Raw genomic sequence first — 23,304 nt, forward strand, 5'->3', positions numbered from 1 at the left:
TATTCATGGATTACAAATTCCATGGTATCAAATTCATAAGTTCAAAACATATATCATAATCAAAATAACAACTAGAAGACTAAGGCTCATAGTAGTCTATGTCCTCCTACGAGTGCACCTAAGATAAGTCATGGAAGACTCTAGAGCCATCCTCTCTCCCTGTGTCTGTGGCTGAGCCTGAACCTCATCAGACTGAGATCCATCACTCCTAGCCTCAGGGTCCTACACTCTGTCTCCTCGTGCTCTAGCCTCCTCAACTGCCATTGCTACTGCCTCAGCCTCCCGATCCACCTGATCTACCCGCTCCACATCTTCATCACTGAAGACAGGATCAGCCATCTCTGTGTTCCACTGTGCATGAGGATCAACATTCTCTAATACAATCGGTGATGTATCGGTGCCAAGGATCTGTCTATGGCGAAGGCGAAGGTTGTAATGAACAAAGACAAGATCATTTAATTTTTTCACTACCAACCTATTGCTCTTCTTTGAGTGTATGTGCTCAAATAGGCTCCAATTACGTTCACATCCTAATGCACTAGATGGCTGGCTCAAGATGCGAAACGCAATCCTCTGTAAATTTGGCACCTTTGTGCCAAACATCTCCCACCATGCCTCTAAAACAAGAAAATTTTAAATCATATCAATAACTTTGAATTTATCAAATTAAAATGGTAATACTGTAATAGAATTACTATTAGAAATTAGGATGTAGAATCAAAAAATTTTAGTATTTACCAGGCATCAATTTTGTCCTACTTTTCTTGCACAACTCTCATGCAAATAAGTCCCCTTGAGCTTTCTTAAACAACTCAATCTCACGGACTATATCTGTTCCAACTGCTGAATCAGGTGACATTCTCTCTATAACATCGTAAAGGCCACTCCACACCTCATCATCAGCCTTGAAATGTGGGCTGAATTGGTATGTTGGATTAAGTAAGTAAGTCGCTGCATGTATAGGCCTGTGAAATAGATTGTGCCAACGTCTATCAATAACATCTCATATAGGCCCATCCCTATCTCAATTCCCTGCAAAAAAAGAGCGAATGGCTTCCTTCACCCTATCCATGCCCTCATTAATGTAGCCCATTGAGGGCTTCTCTCCATCAGCAATTCATAGGAGAACAACAAGTGGCTTTACAAACTGCAATCATTATGAAAGTTGGAAAAGAAATAATCAGCTTTAAGTTTTTCTTTAAAAAATGAAGAATAACTTATAACATAATTTCATAAACAAAATAAAGTTGAAATGAGGACAAAAATGAAAATTACCGTTACAATATCAGCAATCGGTGTCCAAAAGAAGCCTCATCAAAAACATAATCAGCTGCAGCAATCCCCGCAGTGGTCTTTGCATATGATGATGCAATCCACTCCTCACTAACAAACATGCGTCTCAAACCTCCCTTTGAATCAAGTAAAGATTTCAATGTGAGAAAATTGGTTGCAAATCTAGTGACCCCTGGATGAGACAACTCTTTTTGCCCATTGTGTTTCCTCATGAGGTTAAGGACCCAAGTATGATTATATATGAATTTGCATACACTCCTTCCTCGCTCTATAACTGTTTTTATCCAAGGGATTTTAGCAAGATCCTCTAACATGAGGTCAATGCAGTGAGCAGCGCAAGGGGTCCAAAATAAGTGAGGGTGTCTCTCCATAAGAAGTTTTCCTGTAGCAACATAATTTGCTACATTATCTGTAACTATCTGCACCACATTTTCCTCACCCACATCCTTTATCACTTCATCCATTATCCCACAAAGATATTCAGAATTCTTTGTTTTTCCTGAGGCATCAATTGATTTCAAAAAAATCGTGGCACCTGAAAAAACAAGAAACAAATTAGTTTAATGATTAATGATGAATCATAATTTATAAACTTAATCACTTAAGTACAAGTTCTACTTCTAAATTTTTAATGTCTAAGACTCTAAGTACAATTACGATTTACCTGATGAAGAGACAAGAAAGTTGAGTGTTCTGCTCCTTTTATCAGTCCAACCATCAGTCATGATGGTGCAACCCTTCCTCTTCCACACCTCACACTGCTCCTTGATTTCAACTTCTACATCAGCCACCCTTTGGTTCAAAATAGGGCCTCCTAGCTCTTCAGCAGTAGGGGCTTTGAAGTTTGAACCCCGAACCACAAACAACAACAACATCGATTCCAATTTGCCAATAAGGGGACTTAAAACAAATAGAATAAAATTTAAAGTTAAACAAATTAGTATATTATAAATAAATTTGAAAACAAAATACAAATTAAAATAAACAAAATAAGCATATTATTGTCTCTTGAAAGTTGAAACTTGAAACTTGAAACTTTGAAAACAAGAGAAGACATAAATTTAATTTTAAATAAATAAGTGCCTTGCTGCATTGAATGAAATGTGGTTGTAGATGAAGAAGTCTCCAAGTGCCAATTTTGCATAATCATGTTTATCCTTGTTCCAACCCATGCCCTCAAGCGATGGTTGTGCACCTAGAGCCGTGTATAGAGCAAACATGGAATCAAATGTCGATCTTTGCTTATGAATGCGAGGCCCAATGGTCCCACTCGTAGAAGCAGTGGCATCCCTAGGTAGAGTAGGGGATAATAGAGAGTGAAAACTAAAAAATCCCTGTTGGGCTCCGGCTAGTTGTGTCATTTCTTCATGCTGCTTCTTTTTCAATTCTTTTTTCTCCATTTTTTCTTCTAGAAGAGCTTGCATGTCTTGCATAACATCTTGGAATACATCTTTGCATTTTTTTAGCATCACGTCTAGGTATATGTGCTAGGTGATACTTCAATCTATTTATTCCTCCCCCATTATATACTACACCGCAATGCCAACATGTAACAACTCTCTTTTTGTGCCCCGAGATGGCATGATTCCAAGCCCTATCCCTTGCTATTGCACTTGGGTTTGCATTAGGGTTAAATGGAGGCCTAGTTCCACTTCCCTCACCCTGAGACATAATGTCAAAATTCAATGTGTTTGCTGCTAGCCTGCTGCAATATGAATGTAAACAAAATTAGAAGTAAAAAATAGTAGATAGTAGTACAGAGTACAAACCAAACAAATTTAAACAAAATGAGAAGTAAAAATACTAAAAAATACGAATGTAAAAGTTTAAAACATAGTACAAAACGACACAAAGAAATGCAACTTGTAGCTTACCTCTTCAAATTTGCACAAACAATGCAAGTGCAAGTTTGTAGAAACCTCCTCCAAATGCTCCCTTAAGCTCCTCTCAATGCTTTAATGCAACCTACAAAGATGCACAAACCATTAGCAATCAATACGGGAGAGCCAACCAGTTTGCTGATTTCTCTCTCAAAACCCCAATATTCTTCTCTAACTCTTTCCTCTCTCTTGTGAGCACAAGCAAATGGTGGAATGACCTTTTTAGGTTAATAACATGTTATAAGAACCAAAAAAGTCCACATTAAACAAAGCATTTTTTATTTTTTTAACTTTTTCCTACTTGGCCGCCGGCAAGAGTCCATGCCTTGGAACTCAGCGAGTCTGGCGAGTCCATGGACTCGATGAGTCTGAGTGGACTCTGCCAGGACTCGGCCGAGTCCGAGTCAAGAGGCAAATTGCCTCGAAAACTATGACTCTGCCTCGGACTCGCAGAGTCCTGGTGTGACTCGGCAAGTCCCATTACACTGATATTAATAGTGATCAAGAGATCAATTTATGCAAGAGACTGAACGATGTTTCCTTGAGAAACAATCATAAGGAATAGAAACATTATATTCTAGAAATAGAAAACTAAATATTAGAAACATTCTAATATTTACAGAAGAATAAAATAGATGGCCATTAGATACTAAATAGAGATAATAGAAACTATCTATTATCGTAATAATTGAGGCATTCTAAATTGCAAAGGAAACGTGTCCACTACTGGTTGCCTAACTCGAGATGGATTGAACACTACAGTATAACTCAAAATTAACCATTCAACACAATTGCATAGTATAAACAACAATTGGAATAACGTCAATAACCACAAAATCACGTAACACAATAAATGACAAAATGATTTACCTTTTATAGCATAATCGTCTCCACCATTGACAACCACATGAATTGTCCTGACCTTCATATGATTTTCAAATAGTGCTCAACAATTGCTTAAGACTACCAACTATCAGCAATTGACACCCTTTCGAGACAAATATTTTATTACATTTCCCTTAACTAACATATTATTGATGGCATAATTGCCACCTACATCATTCCCCTGCAAAACTTGTCGTCTTCAAAACAACAGATAACAAAATGGAAAAGACATTGACAAATCTACTGGACAAGTGAGAGATGTCCGTCCCTAGGGTAGCAGAGGAGATGGTGCATGGGAGTTGCTGGTGAAAGATCCTCAGGTCTCTATCTGCGGTCAGTTGCTATTAGATTGTGGGGGCAAGATGTTCCTAGAACAAACTTTCTATTTCATTATGGGCATTATGAATTCTTAGTCATGCCTTTTGTTTTAACCAATGCTCCAACCAAATTTATGAACCATATTTTTAATGAACAATTGAGGAAATATCTTGTTTTCTCTAATGATATTCTTATATACAATAAAACATGGGAAGATCATTTGAAGCACCTTGATGACATACTGGGAATTACAGAATCTCAATCTCTTGATGCAAAAGCTTCCAAATGTCAACTTGGAATGACAAATTTTGTATCTAGGACATATTATTTGTACTAAGAGTGTACAAGTTCATCAAGAAAAGATAAAAGCAATCCTAGAATAGCAACCACAATGGAACCTTATAGAGTCGAGAAGATTCTTTGGCTTATGTAACTATTACAAGAGGTTTGCCAAAGTTTCCTCACACCTTGGAGCTCCGTTAACTGATCTTACTAAAGGGGGTTTTCAGATGGACTCTGAAGGCACAACAGATATTTGATAAGTTAAAGGAAGTTATCAGCTCTGGTCCTGTGCTTGCATTTCCAGATTTAGGTCAGCTTTTGTTTTGGAATGTGATGCATCAATCAGGTGATGGAATAAGGGTAGTATTAATGCAGAACACACACCCCATTGTATACGAAAGCAAGGAACACAAGGATAGTAAGAAATTGTATTCAATTTGTATAAGGAAATGCTTGTGATCACAAATGCTCTAGCTGAATTCGAGCAGTATTCAGTTAGGGGAAACTTCGTAGTCCAAACTAATCACAACAATTTAAAGTGTCTCCTTGGACAGAAGGATTTGAATGATCGTCAGCAGAAATGGATCAGCAAGATCCAAGTGTATGACTTTGAAATTGAAGATACAGATTTTATCACTTGCCTACCCATATCTCAAGGTAAAGATTTAATTTTCTTTACAGTGGATAGGTTGACAAAACTCACACATTTTTATGCTATCACTACAGAAAATAAAGCACTGTATACTGCAGAAATATTTTTCAGGGAGGTGTTTTGTCTTAATGGATTACTAAAGAATATAAACAGGGATAGTAGATTTCTTAGCATTTTTTGGGAAATGCTGTTTAGGTTGACAGGAAGAAGGCTAAATCCTAGCAATAGTTATCTTCCTCAGCGAGATTGTTAAACAAAAATAGTTAATAAATGGGTTGAAGGGTACTTCTGCAATTATGTAGCCAGGACATCAAAAAGTATGGGTCACATGGTTTCATTTAGGTGAATACTGTTATAACACCACATATTATATGTCAATTGGAATGTCACATTTCCAAGCATTGTATGGTTATGATGCCTTGCCATTGGTCGATTTGGCCTTGGGGGAAAATAAGGCACCAAAATCCAAGGATTATGTACAGGAATGACAGGATAGTTTGAAAACCCTCAAGGAAAACTTGAGGTGTGCACAAAACCAACAGGTGAACTGTGTAGATAAGAAATGGGTGGAAAACAGTTTTGAACTTGTGGAACTAATCTATCTTTGTTTACAACCTTATAGACAATCCTCATTCAAAAGAAGTGGTGCACTTTTATGGTCCTTACATAATCACCCGAAAAATTGGTGCAGTGGCATATGAATTGGATTTGCCTGAAGGGCACATAACACATAACATATTTTATGTATCATGTCTTAAAAGGGCCTTGGGGCATCAAATATCAGTTTCTACAGAGCTGCCTCTGCTTGATGAAGAAAGCAAATTAGAGTTGATTCCAGAAGAGGTGATTGATATCTATGAGAGAAATTTGAGAAGTCGGACCATTAAAGAATACTGTGTCAGATGGAAGGAAGAACCTGCCACCTGAGGACGCTACGTCGGAGAATGAAAAAATCTTTCAGCACTCCAACTTAAGTAGCTCGTGGGCAAGCAACTCGAGGAAGAGGAGACTGCAATGTCTCCTAAATAATTAACTTCCCTTAAATGAGAAATTCAATAAATAATATTAATTATTTAATATTAGTTCCTAAAATATGAACTAATATTAAATAATGTAAGTTACAATTATAGAATAACTTGCTTACGGGAATTCCTATGGGAATCTCCTCCTTTAAATAAGAGTGCTTCAAATTATGGAGGGAGGCTGAAAATCACATCGAAGAACTTAGAAGCATCATCAGGAAATTGAATTCATCTCACCTGCCCCGATGAAAGACCTGGCCTAAGTGAAGTCGTGAAGTTTGAAATTATCTGAGACTCCGGGAACAGTGCCAAACAGATTTTGCAGAATTTGGAACTCATTCAGCAGTTGGTTCTTTGGTTTTCAATTGGTGAAACTGCCGGAAAAGACTTCTGAGATTGTACCATCCATATGATGGAAGATATAAAGAAGCAGTTATGTCTAGCATCACCTCAAGTCATCCACACAGGCAGCTTATGATTCATGTAGGGATTCAGCGGGTACGAACATTGAAGACTATAGTTCGATCCAAACCAAACTGCTGAGTAAGAGCATCAGGAGATCCCAGTTTGGAAGAGACTCTGCCAATATATACACTCGCTTCTACGTCTCTATTCCAGGCATGTAAGCCGATACAGAGCATATGAATTACAGTATTGGGAGGTCCTCACCAGCACAAATAATAGGAGATTATCTTGAGTTGATGGGACAGTGCCAATGTTAGATGCCAGAACTATCATCAAAATCACAATTTGCAAACAATTGAAGGACAGCGGACAAAGATAAAATTGCATCAACGTGTTTTGGCAGAGCAACTTGTTTTCCCAGGAGGAATGTGTGCGGGTCCATGTAAAAGCAGCAGATAAAAGAATTCATTGCCAAGACTGTTCAGATTGGTCAATGGCAGATGTCATTCCCTAGCTTGTATAACAGGCACACCGAATGTTGTTCTCTGACAATATTTTAACATTATTTCTTTTGAAATAAATGCACTGGCATTCTGATAAATGTAATTGAGTGGGAAAGGAAAAAAAAAACTTGTGGGTTCTTTTCATTTCCTGTTAAAAACTGTGAGAGTCTAATAGAGTCCTGGCAAATAATTTCGAAAGTGCAAACAAAAATAATTGGGAATTTTAGATTAAATCAATACAAATGACACAACATGTATAAATTACATTATTGAAACAATAGATAATTGTCAAATTTTCTCAAACTGCACCTGATTTAACTTATTACATAAAAATGAAAGTATAAAACAATAGTTGTAATTAAACCTGTTTTTTTTAAATCATACCTGGTTCCCTCACAGGTGCATCTACAGTTAAGGGAGAAGCTTTTGTAGTGTAAAAGCCAACTATATTTTTGGCAGCTTTCATCTGGCTATGACTGCTTGTTGACAGATTCTTATGGTTTGAAGCCAAACGAGCAATAGCAGCCCCTGTGCGCTTTTCTTGTGGCAAGTATGCTTCTCCACGACTAAATTTGATCATCCCGGAAACATCCGGCTCCAATATCGAACCTGTAACCTCTATTTGGCTATCCACCTGCCCACTGTGATCAACCAAATTAAAGAAGTTACTTTTGATCAGTCACATAGTCTAGAGACACTTAAAGCAGTGCAGGAGACACTATGAAAAAGTCAAGGATGAAAGAAAAAACTGTGCTCCTAACACATTAAACTTTCAGCAGTAACAAATAGAGAAACAAAAGAGTGCACAGCTATCCATAAAATAACTATTTCTGTTTTTATTAAAAGACAAATTTATATAAAGATGTCAATGAAGAGGAAAAGTGTCAAACCTGAATAAATTTTTGGCTCTTACTTCAAGATGCTCTGTCTTCATTTCAATTTTATCTCCATAATAACTTTTGCTGCTTCTCAACGGCAGGCTCCCATTGAGTAACAAACGACCCTTTCTTCCAACTCGTCCTTCCAAGCCATTGATGCATAACTGATTGCTCTTAACATGAAATGTGCCTCCAAAACTTGAAAGTGGTGTTGGAAGCACCGGTGAAGAAACAGATGCCCTATGAAATGTTGCAGCTCCATCAAAAATTGGATGATCCACAGTTCCCCGTACCTGCTTCAGAAGTCACTGTATGTCAGTTTAACATCCATGTAGTTTGAAAACTTTTCCAAGATACCAATCAGCATCAACAATATGTTGATAACAAATATTGTACATGCATAAAAACAACTCTACTTTTATATTGAAGATATGTCACCACCAACTGTAAAGTAGCCAATAATTTTTGTTTTAATACCTCTATAATGTTTTTAGCATATTTAGTTCAACCTGTCCTTATAATATGTAACTACTGAGCAGTTGAGTATATACAAAACACCAAAAACTATTTATATAACACCAATATAAATCAGATGACAGAACTAGAAGGAAAAAGAAGACTTGATAAGAAGCGGCGGTGCATTTTGTATATACATTAGCAGCAAAGGCATAGCTGTTGAACCTTTTGATTGTATATATCTGTACAGATCTGAAATAATAAGGGCATCAATCCATTGTGTTACACCCCTACAAAACATTCTATGTGAAAATCTTCATTGCATGATCTGTTGCCTCCATCTGTCACTGTGCTGGATATAAAAGCTGCGTGTTGCTGTTATACCCTAGTTGCCTTTATCATTTGTTCCATCCACAACAAGGTTTAACATTTATCCTAAGATACCAATGCGTGGCCTGAGAGCATGGAAGCTGAATCAGAGGCGGGCAGGCACATGGAGGTGTCAGGATACCCTGAAGATGATGTCCAGATGCCATCTGCAGGCATCCGGATGCATCAAGAAACCTTTTTCTTGATGCATCCGGATGCCTGCGTATGGCATCTACAGGGTATCCAGATGCCTCCGGGGATGTCTGATTATAAAACCAAAACAAAAAAAATCTTTTTTACATAACTTTCAATTAAATCATGTGCAATTTAGGCTTATTTTGTCGTATTTTCTTTTGTCAAACCCTAAAACAGCCCTAATAGAAGCCTTTCAATCATTCAACTATCATTTTGTTTGCAGCTGGGTTTGACCTTCTCATTTGGCTTCCACTTTGGCATTTTGAATGCAATTTGACTATTTTTGAAGAGGAATAATCATAGGGCGAGAATTGGCTTCCACAAGTTCATTAAAACACTAAGAGGTAAGCATTTTATCCCATTCTTGAGTGTTTCAATGATTTTTTTTGGAGATTTTGCTGAATTTTTTCAAGCTTGTGAAGAAAATTTTAAATTTTTTTTCATGATTTCTTTTAAGAAATTGAGAGACAAATTTAGGTATCTATTTGAATGGTTTTGTATCATTGTTTTTTACTTCTATGCTTGATATTCATAGTTTTTTTATTGATTTAAATTTATGTAATTTCTTATTATAGAAAGAAACTGCATTGTATTGTGCACAAATGGCTACCACTGGTAGTCATAGTTCAGTGGCAGCACAAGGAGGGGATAATTTCAAAATTGATTTAGGGTCTCCTCTATGGAGACATACAACATGAATATCACAGGCTGCAGGTGGTGGCTCCTTTATTTGGAGTTGTAATTGTTGCCAAAGTAACAAAGAAAAGCCTTTCAATAGCTCTTATTCTCTGATAAAACTTCATTTCATGGGCCCTGCTGGTAAAGGTTTTGGACAGTGCAAAGGTGTAGCTGGGAAGGGATTCTTTGATGCACAGATAGCTTCGTTTGTAAAAGAACAAGAGGCTGCTGATCATTTGGTTAAAAGATCAAGAAAGAGTTATTATCAACCTCCTTCCTCAAAAAAGAACAAAATGCAACCACCCGCTGAAATGGAACCAACAGTATCTTCCAAACATCCATTCATGCAAGTACCTATACCAAGAGAGGAGGATGAAGTATAAAATTTTGCAGCAGCCCGGAAAAGAGGCCCATTGCACTCTGCATTTAAACTAGAGGCAAGAGACCATGTTGATAAAGCCATTACACGTTGCCTCTATGCTAGTGGTCTTTCCTTCAACCTGGTAAGATCATCATATCAGAAGGAAATAGTAAGAGCCATCAAAGAAGCACCCGATGATTACACAAGTCCTAGGTATGAAATGGTGTGTATCACACTCTTGTAAAAGGAGAGTTTCTATAAAGAAAGCACTTCAACCCATTAGAAATTCTTGGAAAACTTTGGCTGTGACAATTGTGTCTAATGGTTGGAAAGATACAACACATAGGCCATTAATCAATATGATTGCAGTGTCCCCCAAATGGGCAATGTTTCTAAAGGCAATTGATCGTCAAGGGGAGGTGAAGGATTCACAATTCATCTATAATATTCTCATTTAGGCCACTGATATGGTGGGTAGTGAGAATGTGGTCCAAGTTGTTACAGACAATGCCAAAAATTGCAGGGGAGTTGGTGCTTTGGTTGAGGGTTGATATGACCATATTTTTTGGACACCATACATTGTACACTCCCTCAACTTGAATATGCAACAGATTAGCACTTAAGTAGATTGGGTGAAGCAAATTTATGAAGAGTGAAAGGGCATACAAATTTTTGGGACTAACCACAACATTCACAATCCATTTTTAGAACATACTCACAATTGGAGTTGCTTAAGGTAATTTAATTTTTTGCATTTAATAAATTTTATGGATTTGTAATTTAGTTAAAATTTATAATTTTATTGTCATCTGACATATTGTTAACTTGCTTAGGTTGCTGAGACCTGTTTTGCATCTCATACTATTGTTATGAGACAACTTCTCAAGGTGAAAGATGCTTTGAGTCAAATGGTCATTTGTCCTCAATGGGATGAGTTGAAGGCTTCAAATACAGAAAGAGCCGTAAAGATTAGGGGCATGATCTTGGATGAACGTTGGTGGGTTCATGTGCAATATGTATTGGATATCACCCAGCCCATCATGATTATGCTTCACTTTTCTGATACAAATACACCTTGCTTGGGAGATGTGTATGATGGCATGGACACCATAATTGAGAAGGTAAAACATTCTATACAAGCACACGAGAGTGACCATACAAAATGTGAAGCATTATGCAATACAGTGAAAGCAATAATTATTCATCGTTGGGAAAAGATGACTACCCCATTGCACCTCCTTGCATATGCTTTATCTCCAAGGTATTATAGCAAGGTGGTACTTTCTATGCTAGATAGAATTGCACCATATGTTGATGAAGAGGTTGCTAATGGGTGCTCCAAAGCTTTTGCAAGAATCTTCCAAGATGATGAGTTGCATGAAAAGGTGAAGCCTGAGTTTGGCTAATTTGCTTCTGAAGCAAACCTTACTCCATTTGCAATTTAAGGACCAAAATCAAATAGGAGCAATCACATGGTGATATATGTATGGTCAGCCCTACAAGCATCTTCAACCTCTTGCAATTAGAATCCTCTCAAAAGTAAGTTTTGATTCTTGTTTTTAGATTAAAACTTGTATTCTACAAAAAACAATCTAGTGTTCAACAGATGTCATATTGTCATTTACTTTTTGTTTGTATGTTTTATTTTCAAAAATTAATTTTGTGAACACAATGCAGGTTGCAAGTTCTTCTACAGCTAAAAGGAATTGGCGTACATAATCCTATATCAATTCAATGAAGTGCAACCCGTTGAGGTTGTAATGTCCCCTTTTTGGGACATTAGAAAATTTAAAGACATTCGTATAATATTAAAATTGACTATGAAAGCATGGATTAAAATTACAAAAGGTCAATTTAGTATTATAAAGTGGGCTAAAGTGACAAGGAGAGATAAAACAAAAAGACAGGAAGGGAGTCGAAGAGTCACAGCTTTGGGAATTAAAAAGAAGAAAGACTCATGCATTTGGGCATGCTTGGTTTATGATTCAGATTTCAGTTTCTCTCTTGCAAGAGTTTTTCAGAAAGCTTCAGCTTTCATCCAGCATGAGGACGTGGCCCTCGTGCTAGTAGACAGGGGACGCAAACCCATTGTCCATAGAGACATCACATCAAGTGTCTCACGTGTGCTTACAGGTTCGTCCCTGAGTATTCCAATCTGGCTATAAAATTGTGTTTAAGATTGGTTTTTGAATGTTGGTTATTGTATTACTGATGTATACTGCAATAACATATTTCAAGGTATTATATGAGAAACTAAGGTTTTATATTGTTGATTCATAATGTATCTTCGTATGCTTTTGTTCTATGAATTATCTTGAGGTAAAAATCAGGTCAATATCCATTGGGAATATTTCAGTGGTATCAGAGCAATGTATCCTACTAGTTTGCAGGGTTTACAGTGCAGTCCTGATAATTTCAATCTAAGAGTGTTGAAGTTTTATTTGATATTGAGAATTAGTAATTTTCACAGAGGAAAAGAAATATTTGCAGTTCTAGAGTTTTTATTAGAAAATAAAGAAATATTTGGGGAAGAACATTTATGTTTTGATTATAGTTCTCGTGGAAAAATTATTTGTGAGACCCGATATATTTGTCATATTAAGTTTACGGGTGCAAAGAAGAAATTGGTCTCTCCTAATGACCATTTGATATCAGTTGAAGTTGTCATCCAGTCTTGATGTTCACAGATGAAGTGAGCATGTACTGATTAAATATTTTATCCTAGTCAGATGTAAGCTGCTGAAGAGTAAATTTAAAAGCAAGCTCTGATACCAATGTAATATCCCTTGCCCAAACTAACTGATTTATCACCATATTTCAAGGAATATTGTCAAACACTTGTATGCCGCATTTCTCCTTTCTGATTTTTTTGTGTTTCAAATTGTTTGATATAGTTTGAATGATGCTAAGAAATTTAGAATGTTCGCAAATGATATTACAATACCTCTCACAATGAACTAATATGCAAGTGCAATTCTTTTTTGTATTTTCAAAGCATAGACATGGAAACTAGATATGGAATGCATACCTACAACCAACTGACATTTTGACAAACAATTGGCATATAACTATTATGCTGATCATATATGCTATTAGATGGACATTTTATCAAACAAATGGTATGCAACATATATCTCCTTTATTGAATTCATTCCCATGTACAATGTTGCTATGAATTTGCCAAGACAAATGGGCTTACAATAATGACTACAGCAATGCCAAACTTGATTCTAAATTGTCACTTACAACAGCAAAAATTATGAGGGAAGATTTGTATATCCCCTTTTTGGGATATTAGAAAATTTAAAGACATATTCATATAATATTAAAATTCACTATGAAAGCATGGATTAAAATTATAAAAGGTCAATTTAGTATTTATAAAGTGGGCTAAAAGCGACAAGGAGAGATAAGACGAAAAGACAAGAAGAGAGTTGAAGTGTCATAGCTTTGGGGATTAAAAAGGAGAAAGACTCATGCATTCGAGCATGCTTGGTCTATGATTCAAATTTCAATTTCTCTCTTGCGAGAGTTATTCAAAAACCTTCAGCTTTCATCCAGCATGAGGACGTAGCCCCTTGTGCTAGTAGACAATGGATGCAAACCCATTGTCCATAGAGACATCACATCAAGTGTCTCATGTGTACTTACAGGTTCTTTCCTTAGTATTCCAATCTAGCTATAAAACTATGTTTAAGATTGGTTTTTGATAGCTAGTTATTGTATTGCTGATGTATATTGCAATAACATATTTCAAGGTATTTTATGAGAAACTACGATTTTATATTGTTGATTCATAATGTATCTTCCTATGCCTAAGTTCAGAGAATTATCTTGAGGTAAAAATCGGGTCAATATCCATTGAGGATATTTCAGATGTCAACGAAAGCTGAGGACTTGGTCTACATTTATACCAACTTGTCTCTTTTGTCATGTAAAGATGATGAATACATGGATGGGGCAGCCAAACTTTGGGATGTACTCCCTCAGTGTGCAAACTTGGATGCAACACTTCATGATCTTACTATGATGATGGATGATGGTAACAATAGGTCCATGACACATGTTGCATCTAGCGCAAGTGGAACCATTCTTGGTTCAAATGATATGGACCTTGCAGCGGTTGGAGATGAGGAGGATCCAGATTATTTTGAGAATCCTTATGATTCTAATTAGTGAACATTGAATCATGAACTATGTTTTTGATTTTGTAGTTTGGACATGGAGTCTACTGTCTAGAACATGAATATTTGTGCCTATGAAGTTTTAATTTGAAGCTTGAACTATTTAATTGACATATGAAATATCTTGAATCTTAATCAACAGTGAAGTATCATATGATTAATGATAATATCAAATGATGTATGTTTGTATATTTCTAAGTTTCTAACTCTAAGCTCTTGTATTTATAAGTTTCTTAAATTCTTTGCATATATATATAGGCATTTCCGAACATATCTGGACTCAAAGAAAAAAATCTATATTTGCTTCCCGCATCCGATTCTGCATCCAAATCAGTAACTCGGCATTTATCATATAATAAAAAGGAAGGAACAGGTGTAAATTTGATTTAACAGAGTAATGAATCACATCTTCTTCTGGATAACTCAATCAAAAAATAATAATAATAAATCTCTTTATAATATTTACACTTGACGGATCTTTTCTCATTTGAAAACAACTAGCAACATCACCAAATTGGAACTACTTTTGTCTCATTGGGATTGACGCCAAATTACTGTTTCATTTTCCTTTGTTACAAGCTAGCTTGCCACTTTCAATCTTTAAGGAGACATCAGAAGTAAAAAAATACAACAATCAAATATGCAGTAATTAATTTCAAATAAAAACATTAAAAAGGAACAGAGATGTCAGATAAGAACGAATATGCATAAATGATGTATACACCATAATTCATGCTTTGAAAAAAGAAAGACACACCTGTAAGGTAACATCAGCACTTCCCTGAAGCCAATGGGCATAAGGAGACAGTGCAGTGATTAACATCATGCCACCATCTTTCACGGTTGCATCTACCTTGACTGCACCTGTTTCTCTTAGATTCCAATCCAAACCTTTCAAATTTTCAGTCAGTTGAACTTCCCAGCCTTCTTCTCCTCTCTCTCTACCAAATTTATTGTTAACATCAATTCCATCAGTAATTTTTCCTTTATCTTGCATCCATCGGACAACCCACATTGGCCTGGCAGATTCTCCTTCGATATCCTCTTCTATTACTGCATCAGCTCCTAAAGGAACCATAGGAAGGCTTCCTATAACATGTACATGACCGGGATGGATTACCGGTTCAAAATTTGCATCAAATACAAAGCGGTTTGCTGATGTGATAGAAGTAACCACCTCAGCACGTCTTAAGTCAATACCTCCAATAGCTCCATCCAAAAGTCTTACTTGTACATCACATTGTGGTTTTCCTGGGCTTCCTCTTAAATCTCCTTCCATATGTAAAATTCCTCTTATAGGTGTCAAAGGTGTCCATGAAGAAGGCATAGGATTCATGCTTGAAGACTTGCAAACCTGTAATAGAGTTGGTACTAAACCAACAGGAAAATTCAAAACAGCAAAATGAAGATTAGGCCTTGGTCCCAATATTGTCCCATCTGCATGGAGAGTTGCTTTGTCCCTTTGTATGAAGATTTTATCTAGGCGAAGACCATCATTATTACTGTAACTTCCAACTGCAACAACCCTCTGTGTCTTATAAGTTCCCCACTCCCATTCTTCTCCATGGAAATCAAAATCTGCCTGCACATGTCCACACATAATACATCAAGAGTTGGAATAATGCATATTGATAAGTAACATAGATAAAGCATATCATGTCCAGCTACGCTCAAAAATCCCAAATGAAAATTAAAAATAAAAGGTATCTACATTTACATTAAGCATAAAATATTGATAGAACGGAACTAAAAACAGAATTTTTGGACAAACAATTCATGATGTGGCTCCAGAACCAACCGCATGAGAGAAATGGTCATTCCTTGCAGCTAGGGAAATAACTACAAGAAAATGGTAAAAATTATTAATGTTCATAAACAATTTCTCCAATTTCATGAGGTAAGCATTACCAAGATGAGCAGTCTCTGGCACTCCCATAGCAGGAATTCAAAATATTCAAGAAGCAGCTTCTGAGATAGAAACTATACAATTTGAGATTCTGTTCTATCAAGAACTAAACACAATTGCCACTGTCTCACCATTAATATATTCTTGCACCGAAGTTAGGATAATGCAGATACATATCTTTGAATTTGAACAAGTATCAAGAGCTTGCTGTGGCTATATTTCATGTTGAATATTCCAATGATTTGAAACTGCAGAATTTAGAATAAAAGCCAATATCCAACACCAGTGACCGACACAAGATTCTGACACCAACAATCTATAAATCTTTTCCTTGATGTAGCCTCTCCCTTCCCTTGACTTGCATCAACTAAACTAACCACAAGAAATTCCATGCCTATAAGTAAATGAGGACCAAAAGATAAAGTAAGGATATCTCTGTTTTGATATGTTGCGAAACAGATTCCTCTCTAGGGTAGAGTAGATTATGAAGCAAGCTATTAAAGGGATCCATGGTGCTTATTAGAAAGCTGGTGCTAGAATATCACAGATCTACTAGGTACATACACTATACATACATAACATTCAAATGTTTTATATAGAATAAGATTATAGTCCATATCGGCATAGCATGCTGGTCAAAGTATACTGTTGTGGTTCTTCAAACCAACGTTCAAACCTCAAAACCTGATGGGATGTTATTGGTGAGAATTTGCTAGAGATGAGGTCCCCCCCTATTTTTGACCTCACCAGTTCATAGCTCCAAGTCAAAAGTGTTCACCCTCTCCAATAACAAGAGTAGAATGAGATTATAATAGCACAGCAAATATGAATTAATAAGATCATAGCTTACATACAAATAGATAAAGGGGCATGCCCAAAACAATGTGTTCTATTAAGGTGAGAAATTGTCTCTTGGTAGCAGGGATTAATAACTGATCAAGACTAATTAGGTATATAACATGTCTTCCCAGCTAAAAAGGGAATTGCAATTGAAGTGCGATTCAACTTAATTACCAAAAAGACTTCAACAAATCTAAAGAGCAAATAAGTGCAGAAACAGGAGAAATCCATTGAATCAATCTTTACTGCAATTAAATATAATGCAAACCAACAATCATATATAATTAAGGAAGAGCTCCAAAACTGTATCTAACTGAACATCCTTTAAAGAACAATGATGCGTGGAAGTTGAAGCACAATTCAAATATAATAACCAATATGACTCACAATCCACGGAAACAGAAGGAACACTGGTCAAGAAAACAAAGCATACGAAAGCGATCTCAAAATCATTAAACAAAAGAATGAAGCAGTGAAAAAGTAATGGAGCTTTGAGAGGGTTCAGCACTAGCTGTGACAGAAATTTGAGTATATACAGCAGGCTCAAAAGAAGAACAATCAGCATCTTCTATAGGCTACAAGTCAGAATCAAAGCCAAGTACCAAGCATGAAATCCAAACAAAAAACATTAAGACAATCAGCAGAATAAATAGATTGGGTTAAGCAAATATGAGGGTGATGTAATTCAAATGTTCATGATAAACCAACATATGCTGCAAGCAATTTTCAGAACTTTCTCCAAATTGGAGGTACTGAAGGTAAATTTTAAAATTAAATTTATTTAGTTTCATTTATGAAATGTTTGTTGAGAGTGTTGACTTGGTGAGCAGCACCTCCTTGGAGATTTGTGCCGTGGATCCAGATAAATCTCAGCATTTGTATCAGGCATTAACAGTTTGAACTTTTCATGCAACGGCAAATGCTACCTTCACTATCAATTTATGTCATGTTTTACATAATTAAATGTGTTGCCAACTTACTATTAACATGTTCTTAGGTGGCTGAAACCAGCTTTGCATCCTACACAATTGTCCTTACACAACTTGTTAGGGTGAAAGAAGCATTGTCACAAATGGTGGTTAGCAACCAATGGGGCATTTGGAAACAATTCAATACAACAAGGGCACAAAAGGTCAAGGTAATGATATTGGATGATGATTGATGGACTTGGGTGGAATACGTATTAGAATTCACTGATCCTATCATGTCTATGCTTAGGTTTGCCGAAACGGATCAGCCATGCTTGGGAGACACCTATGATGCCACAGACACCATGTTGGAGAAAGTCAAAGTGGTAAGTTATAATACAATCCTCTATCCAAGTTTATTATTGTTAAGATATAGCTAGATTTAAAAAGTTTTAATTTACATAACTTACATGAACATCATTTGTTATTCATTTCCTAAATCGTTCAAAGGAGAGAGAATGACCCTATAGACACCTTATACAAAAAGGTGAAAGCAATTGTTCTTCAACATTAGAACAAGATGACTACTCCTTTGTATCTCCTAGCTTATGCTCTCTCCCTTAGGTATTATAGCCCAGAGGTACTTGCTATTACGGGTAGAGTGGCACCTTATAGAGATTTTGAGGTTGCCAATGCGTATAAGAAGGCATTCAATAGTATCTTCAGCAATCCAGAGGTGGGGACAAATTTTAGGAGAGAGTTTGAGTTATCATCTTAAAAAAAGATGCAAGCCTATTATTGTGAATGACCAAAGTAGAATGGATGGCATTACATGGTGGTACCTTGATGGGCAAGATTATGTGTACCTCCACCCCTATGCAATAAAGATCCTATCACAAGAAAGATTTTTATTTTAAATTTTGAAATAAAAATTTTTGGCCACTTGCAATGTACATTTTAACAGTTAATTTTGTTTCTTTTCTCTCTAGGTTGCGAGCTCTTTTGTCGTTGAGGGAAATTAGAGTACATACTCCTTTATCCATTTCGTGAAGCCTAACCAATTAGGCTCCAAAAAAGCAAAAGACTTGGTGTTTGTGCACAAAAACTTCCACCTTCTATCACATAAGGATCCAAAACACAAGAAGGGGGCAGACAAGCTTCGGATGTAGCCCACAAGTCCTGACTTGGATATGACTATTGAGGATCTTGCTAGAGCCACACTGCTTGATATAGATGATAATGAGGATGACGCAGCACCGTCTACTACTACTGGAACCAATTATGGTTCCAATCATGAGAAGAATGAATTAATTGCAGCCACTGAAGATCCCAATGATCCACATTTTTAGACAATCCATTTGTTGATTGAGAACACTTTCTTGATTATTGAGTCATGTTTCAAACATCATTGAGCTTTAAGCCTTTAACTATAAGTCTAAGGTAGTTTTGTGAATTCAATATGATGATTTTCTTTTGAATGATGAATCAGAATTTTTATCTTTGACATTTGACATTGATTAATAGTCAAGCATCATAGATTCGTAGTATGAAATGATTTAGTTTTAGAATTATGTATATTTCTCTTATTTTTTGAATATATATACACACTCATGAATCCTTACGAATCATAATGGAGAAAGAAAATGACAAATCCACAAATCGGATTCTTGAACCTGAATCTGCCCCTAACCCTGAATCAGCAACTAAGATTTTAATTGATTATTTTAGTTTCTGAGCAAAAAAGTATTTGATAAAAAAATCAAGTTTTTTCTAGTATATTATTTAGAAAAATGAAAATGTTTCCCGATATTTTTAATGTTTCTTGGTGTTTGTTTTGAAAATTCATTAGTTTATAAAAACTGTTGTATTGCATTTTAATTTAATTTAAAATTCTATGATATGTTATGACAACAAATTCAAATTGCAATCTATTTCGAATGATCACTAGTTCAAGGATCTTGATACGAACAAACAATTCAAATATGATCAAGCATCTATTTTTGGAAATGTGTTACAATCCTTGATCAACTTCCAGGAGATGGGGCTTTCATTTGGGATTGTAACGAGTGTGCAGTCAATCTAAGGGCTCATATAATCAAATGAAAGCTCATTTATATGCTGAGTAAACATGGTATGTGTATATGTCAACGGAAAAATAAAAAACGTTGCCAAATAAAAAATTATGGCATCCATTAAAGGACAAGAAGAAGCTGCTGGTGTGAAAGGGCAAAATTAAAATCTCTCCCCTTACCGAGGAAAATATCAATGAACACCTACAATTCAACAATGGTCTCTGAAAGTCCTTTCTTAGAGATGAGCTCTGTCCAAGAGGAAGATCCATTTCTTTCTTCCTCCAATAACGATAATTTGTATTGTTAAGAGTTATATATGTCAACTATTTGGTTCTGCAAAATAACAGATTGGGCATATTATATGCTCAATGCTCATGGCAATTGTTGTCGCTAAGTATTCATTATTTTGTCTACTTAACCCTTCTCTATAAACATACTATAAACTTTCAGTACCTAATTTTATCTTATTTTTATATTAAGTTTATTTAAGCTCCTATTTCGGAAATCGAACACAAGATCTTGCTGTTACAAAGAGAAGCAGTGACCGCTGCACTGCAGGCCGATGCCTCCAGTACCTAATATCTTAGTGTTGATGTTTGATAGCTTTAGTTGGATAAACCTAGAGACTAAACTTTTGAAGTTTGTGTCGATGTGTCTGTATGTGTCTGTATTCATATAACTATGATTAAAATTGTTATTATATTAATGAATAGACATGTCCCATGAAAGGGCATGTCTCTTATTGGTTTATTCTCCATATAAATGGAAGAGATCCCTGCCTTTGGAAACAAATACCAGCTAGGCAGTGTCATTACATTTGTAGAGATCATAAAAACAACATGGTATCAGAGTAGGTGACTCCCACACCTGTTAATACTGAGACATTTGCAATAACAATAGATTTATTGCAGATTTCACACATGAATTCGTAAATCATTTTAAACTATTGGCAAACAACGCAAGGCAGAGATGGGATAAGAGGGAAGTATGAGCAAATTATTTATTACTTACACTTGCGTGGATACTAAGAAGACCCAGAAATTGTATGATAATGTGAGATGAAAGATGAGATATTTGCAAACAGTTGTCATATACTCACAAAGGAATCATCATGTGGCATAATTAGGAAAGGGAGCAAGGAGGAGTTTGTATGGGCATTGATTCCCATACAAAGTGGCTAAAACCATAGAACAAACAGAATAGTAAGACAGTCAACCAAGAAAAATATATCAGAAAAGAGATTGTATACGGCAATCAATATTATGATGAGGACTAATCACTGATGAGTGGTAAAAAGTCTACCCAAAATTAGTATGATTAGTATAAGGAGGGATGACATTTACATGCAGACCTGAATCGTATGTATTTTAGTCACATAGCTTAAAATCTCTATTACAAGATACAGAAAGGCATGGAAGGAAATTTATCCCATTTTTCATGATCAAAAAGGGAGATGGACCGACTAAGAGCACCACCACCAAATCGGTGAGACATATCACAGTCGGGTCAGACATGTTGAAGATGGAGTGCACACTCAATGCCAGTCCAATTTCCAAGCGGTGATTAATCACCAAATTAAAGGTGACGATAAAAGCACTGAAAACGAAATACGAAAAGGATAGAAGAAAGGTATTAAAATAAAGCACGACACATTAAGTGTTTTGACCAGAATTGTAGAGTTAAACTCGTGGCCCCCTCAAATACAAATCATATATATATACACACATACATACATACATACATACATACATACATACATACATATATATATATATATGACCAAGATGGATAACAAAGAGCCACAATGGAATATATGCTGGATGGAAGGAATAAAGGCTGTTAAAACCATACCCACTGCATAAGAATAGTATAAAATAGGGCGAGTATCCAGAATGAGAAAAGGGAGAAATAAAAAGTAAAAGAAATTGAACAGGCAATTCCCTTATTCATTCGATCCATTAAATTACTATCGGTGAATAGTTAGTCCATGCTAATGAAATTGCAAGTACATTGCTATCATTGGGCACCAACCCAATACAGCAAGATAAAAGTATGTGTTCATTACATAAATATTGATTCCTATGTTCAATGTTTTTTTTGTTTTTTTATAGGTGAGAGGGCAAAACCAAGGTTAATTATTATTATTTATTGTGATTATTGATTATTATTTGTTAAGCTCAAGTAGCCTCGAACCCAACACCTCCTAGATAAGAGGCTCACAATTTAGCATCATGTCATAGGCTCTTGCCTTTCTATGTTCAATGTTTTATTACATATTATAATTGAATACACACACACACACACACATATATATTATTTTGAAATATTTGCCAATACAAAGGGATAATATTTAATAAAAACTCAAATCTTAAAAAATGATTAAATAATTTTAGATATTTATTTTATCTATATTGGAATGATCTTATATTATTACGCAGAATTACTTATTATCCTCAAGTATTATATTAGTCTCCCTCTTATTTTTTATTTCAATACATACTATAATAGCTATTTGCCTTGATCTTTTACTTTATATCCGAGGACGTTCTTGTAGGAAAAGGAAGATTGATATCAGATTCAAAGGGAGTTTGACACTTCATCAAAGGCAAGATTACAGGAGCAGCTCAAAAGATTAATAATCAAAGAGAGTCTGAAAATCCATGTGTGTGACTACATGATTTTAATGGGCCTACCCCTTGTGTATATCATGAGGAAGTGACGACATCCAAATGATTATCAGTTGTATCTATAGAAGCTATTGAAAGGTGATGATCTTTGTAGGGCATAATAAAACAATAATGTGATTTAAGAGAATTTGTAGTGGGTTTGGGTAGTTAGAAAGTGAGGGGGTGTGTCTATTGGTTTCTCTAACCAACTGAGCACTATTTAAGAACGTTGGAACATGAATGTACTTGTTGTTTTGGTTTTCAATAAAGAATATTGTTTTCCCTCGCAAATATTTGGTATGCTCATCATTGGTAATAGTTTCTTATATTGATACTGGTAACATTGAATTCATGCTTTAATATAATGTACTATAATCATTCTACATTTTGGCATCATTGCCTAAGTTTGAGCTATTAGATTATGGATCTTTTGCAAATGTTTACATTTCTATATATGATTTTATTTGGGCAGATTGTTAGAATAGCAAACTTATAGATTTTGGTGTGTCTTCTAATCTGCCATCTAGCCCTCCCTTATACCTAACTCAAGG

General features: G+C 35.7%; 1 protein-coding gene across 1 annotated transcript in view; it reads right to left on the reverse strand.

Moving 5' to 3' along the window:
• EMB2410 (embryo defective 2410) overlaps positions 1-23,304 on the reverse strand; it is a 279,730-nt gene that overhangs the window by 72,705 nt on the left and 183,721 nt on the right. The window contains exons 18-20 of the mRNA XM_089795541.1: positions 15,119-15,943; positions 8,131-8,411; positions 7,625-7,881 (exon numbers count right to left, since the gene is read on the reverse strand). Coding sequence (XP_089651667.1) covers positions 7,625-7,881; positions 8,131-8,411; positions 15,119-15,943 — 1,363 coding nt within the window. The remainder of the gene's footprint in view (positions 1-7,624; positions 7,882-8,130; positions 8,412-15,118; positions 15,944-23,304) is intronic.

This window comes from Cupressus sempervirens, chromosome 8, assembly GCF_028749045.1.
Source record: "Cupressus sempervirens isolate cs-2001-9-10 chromosome 8, ASM2874904v1, whole genome shotgun sequence".
Taxonomy (NCBI): Eukaryota; Viridiplantae; Streptophyta; class Pinopsida; order Cupressales; family Cupressaceae; genus Cupressus; species Cupressus sempervirens.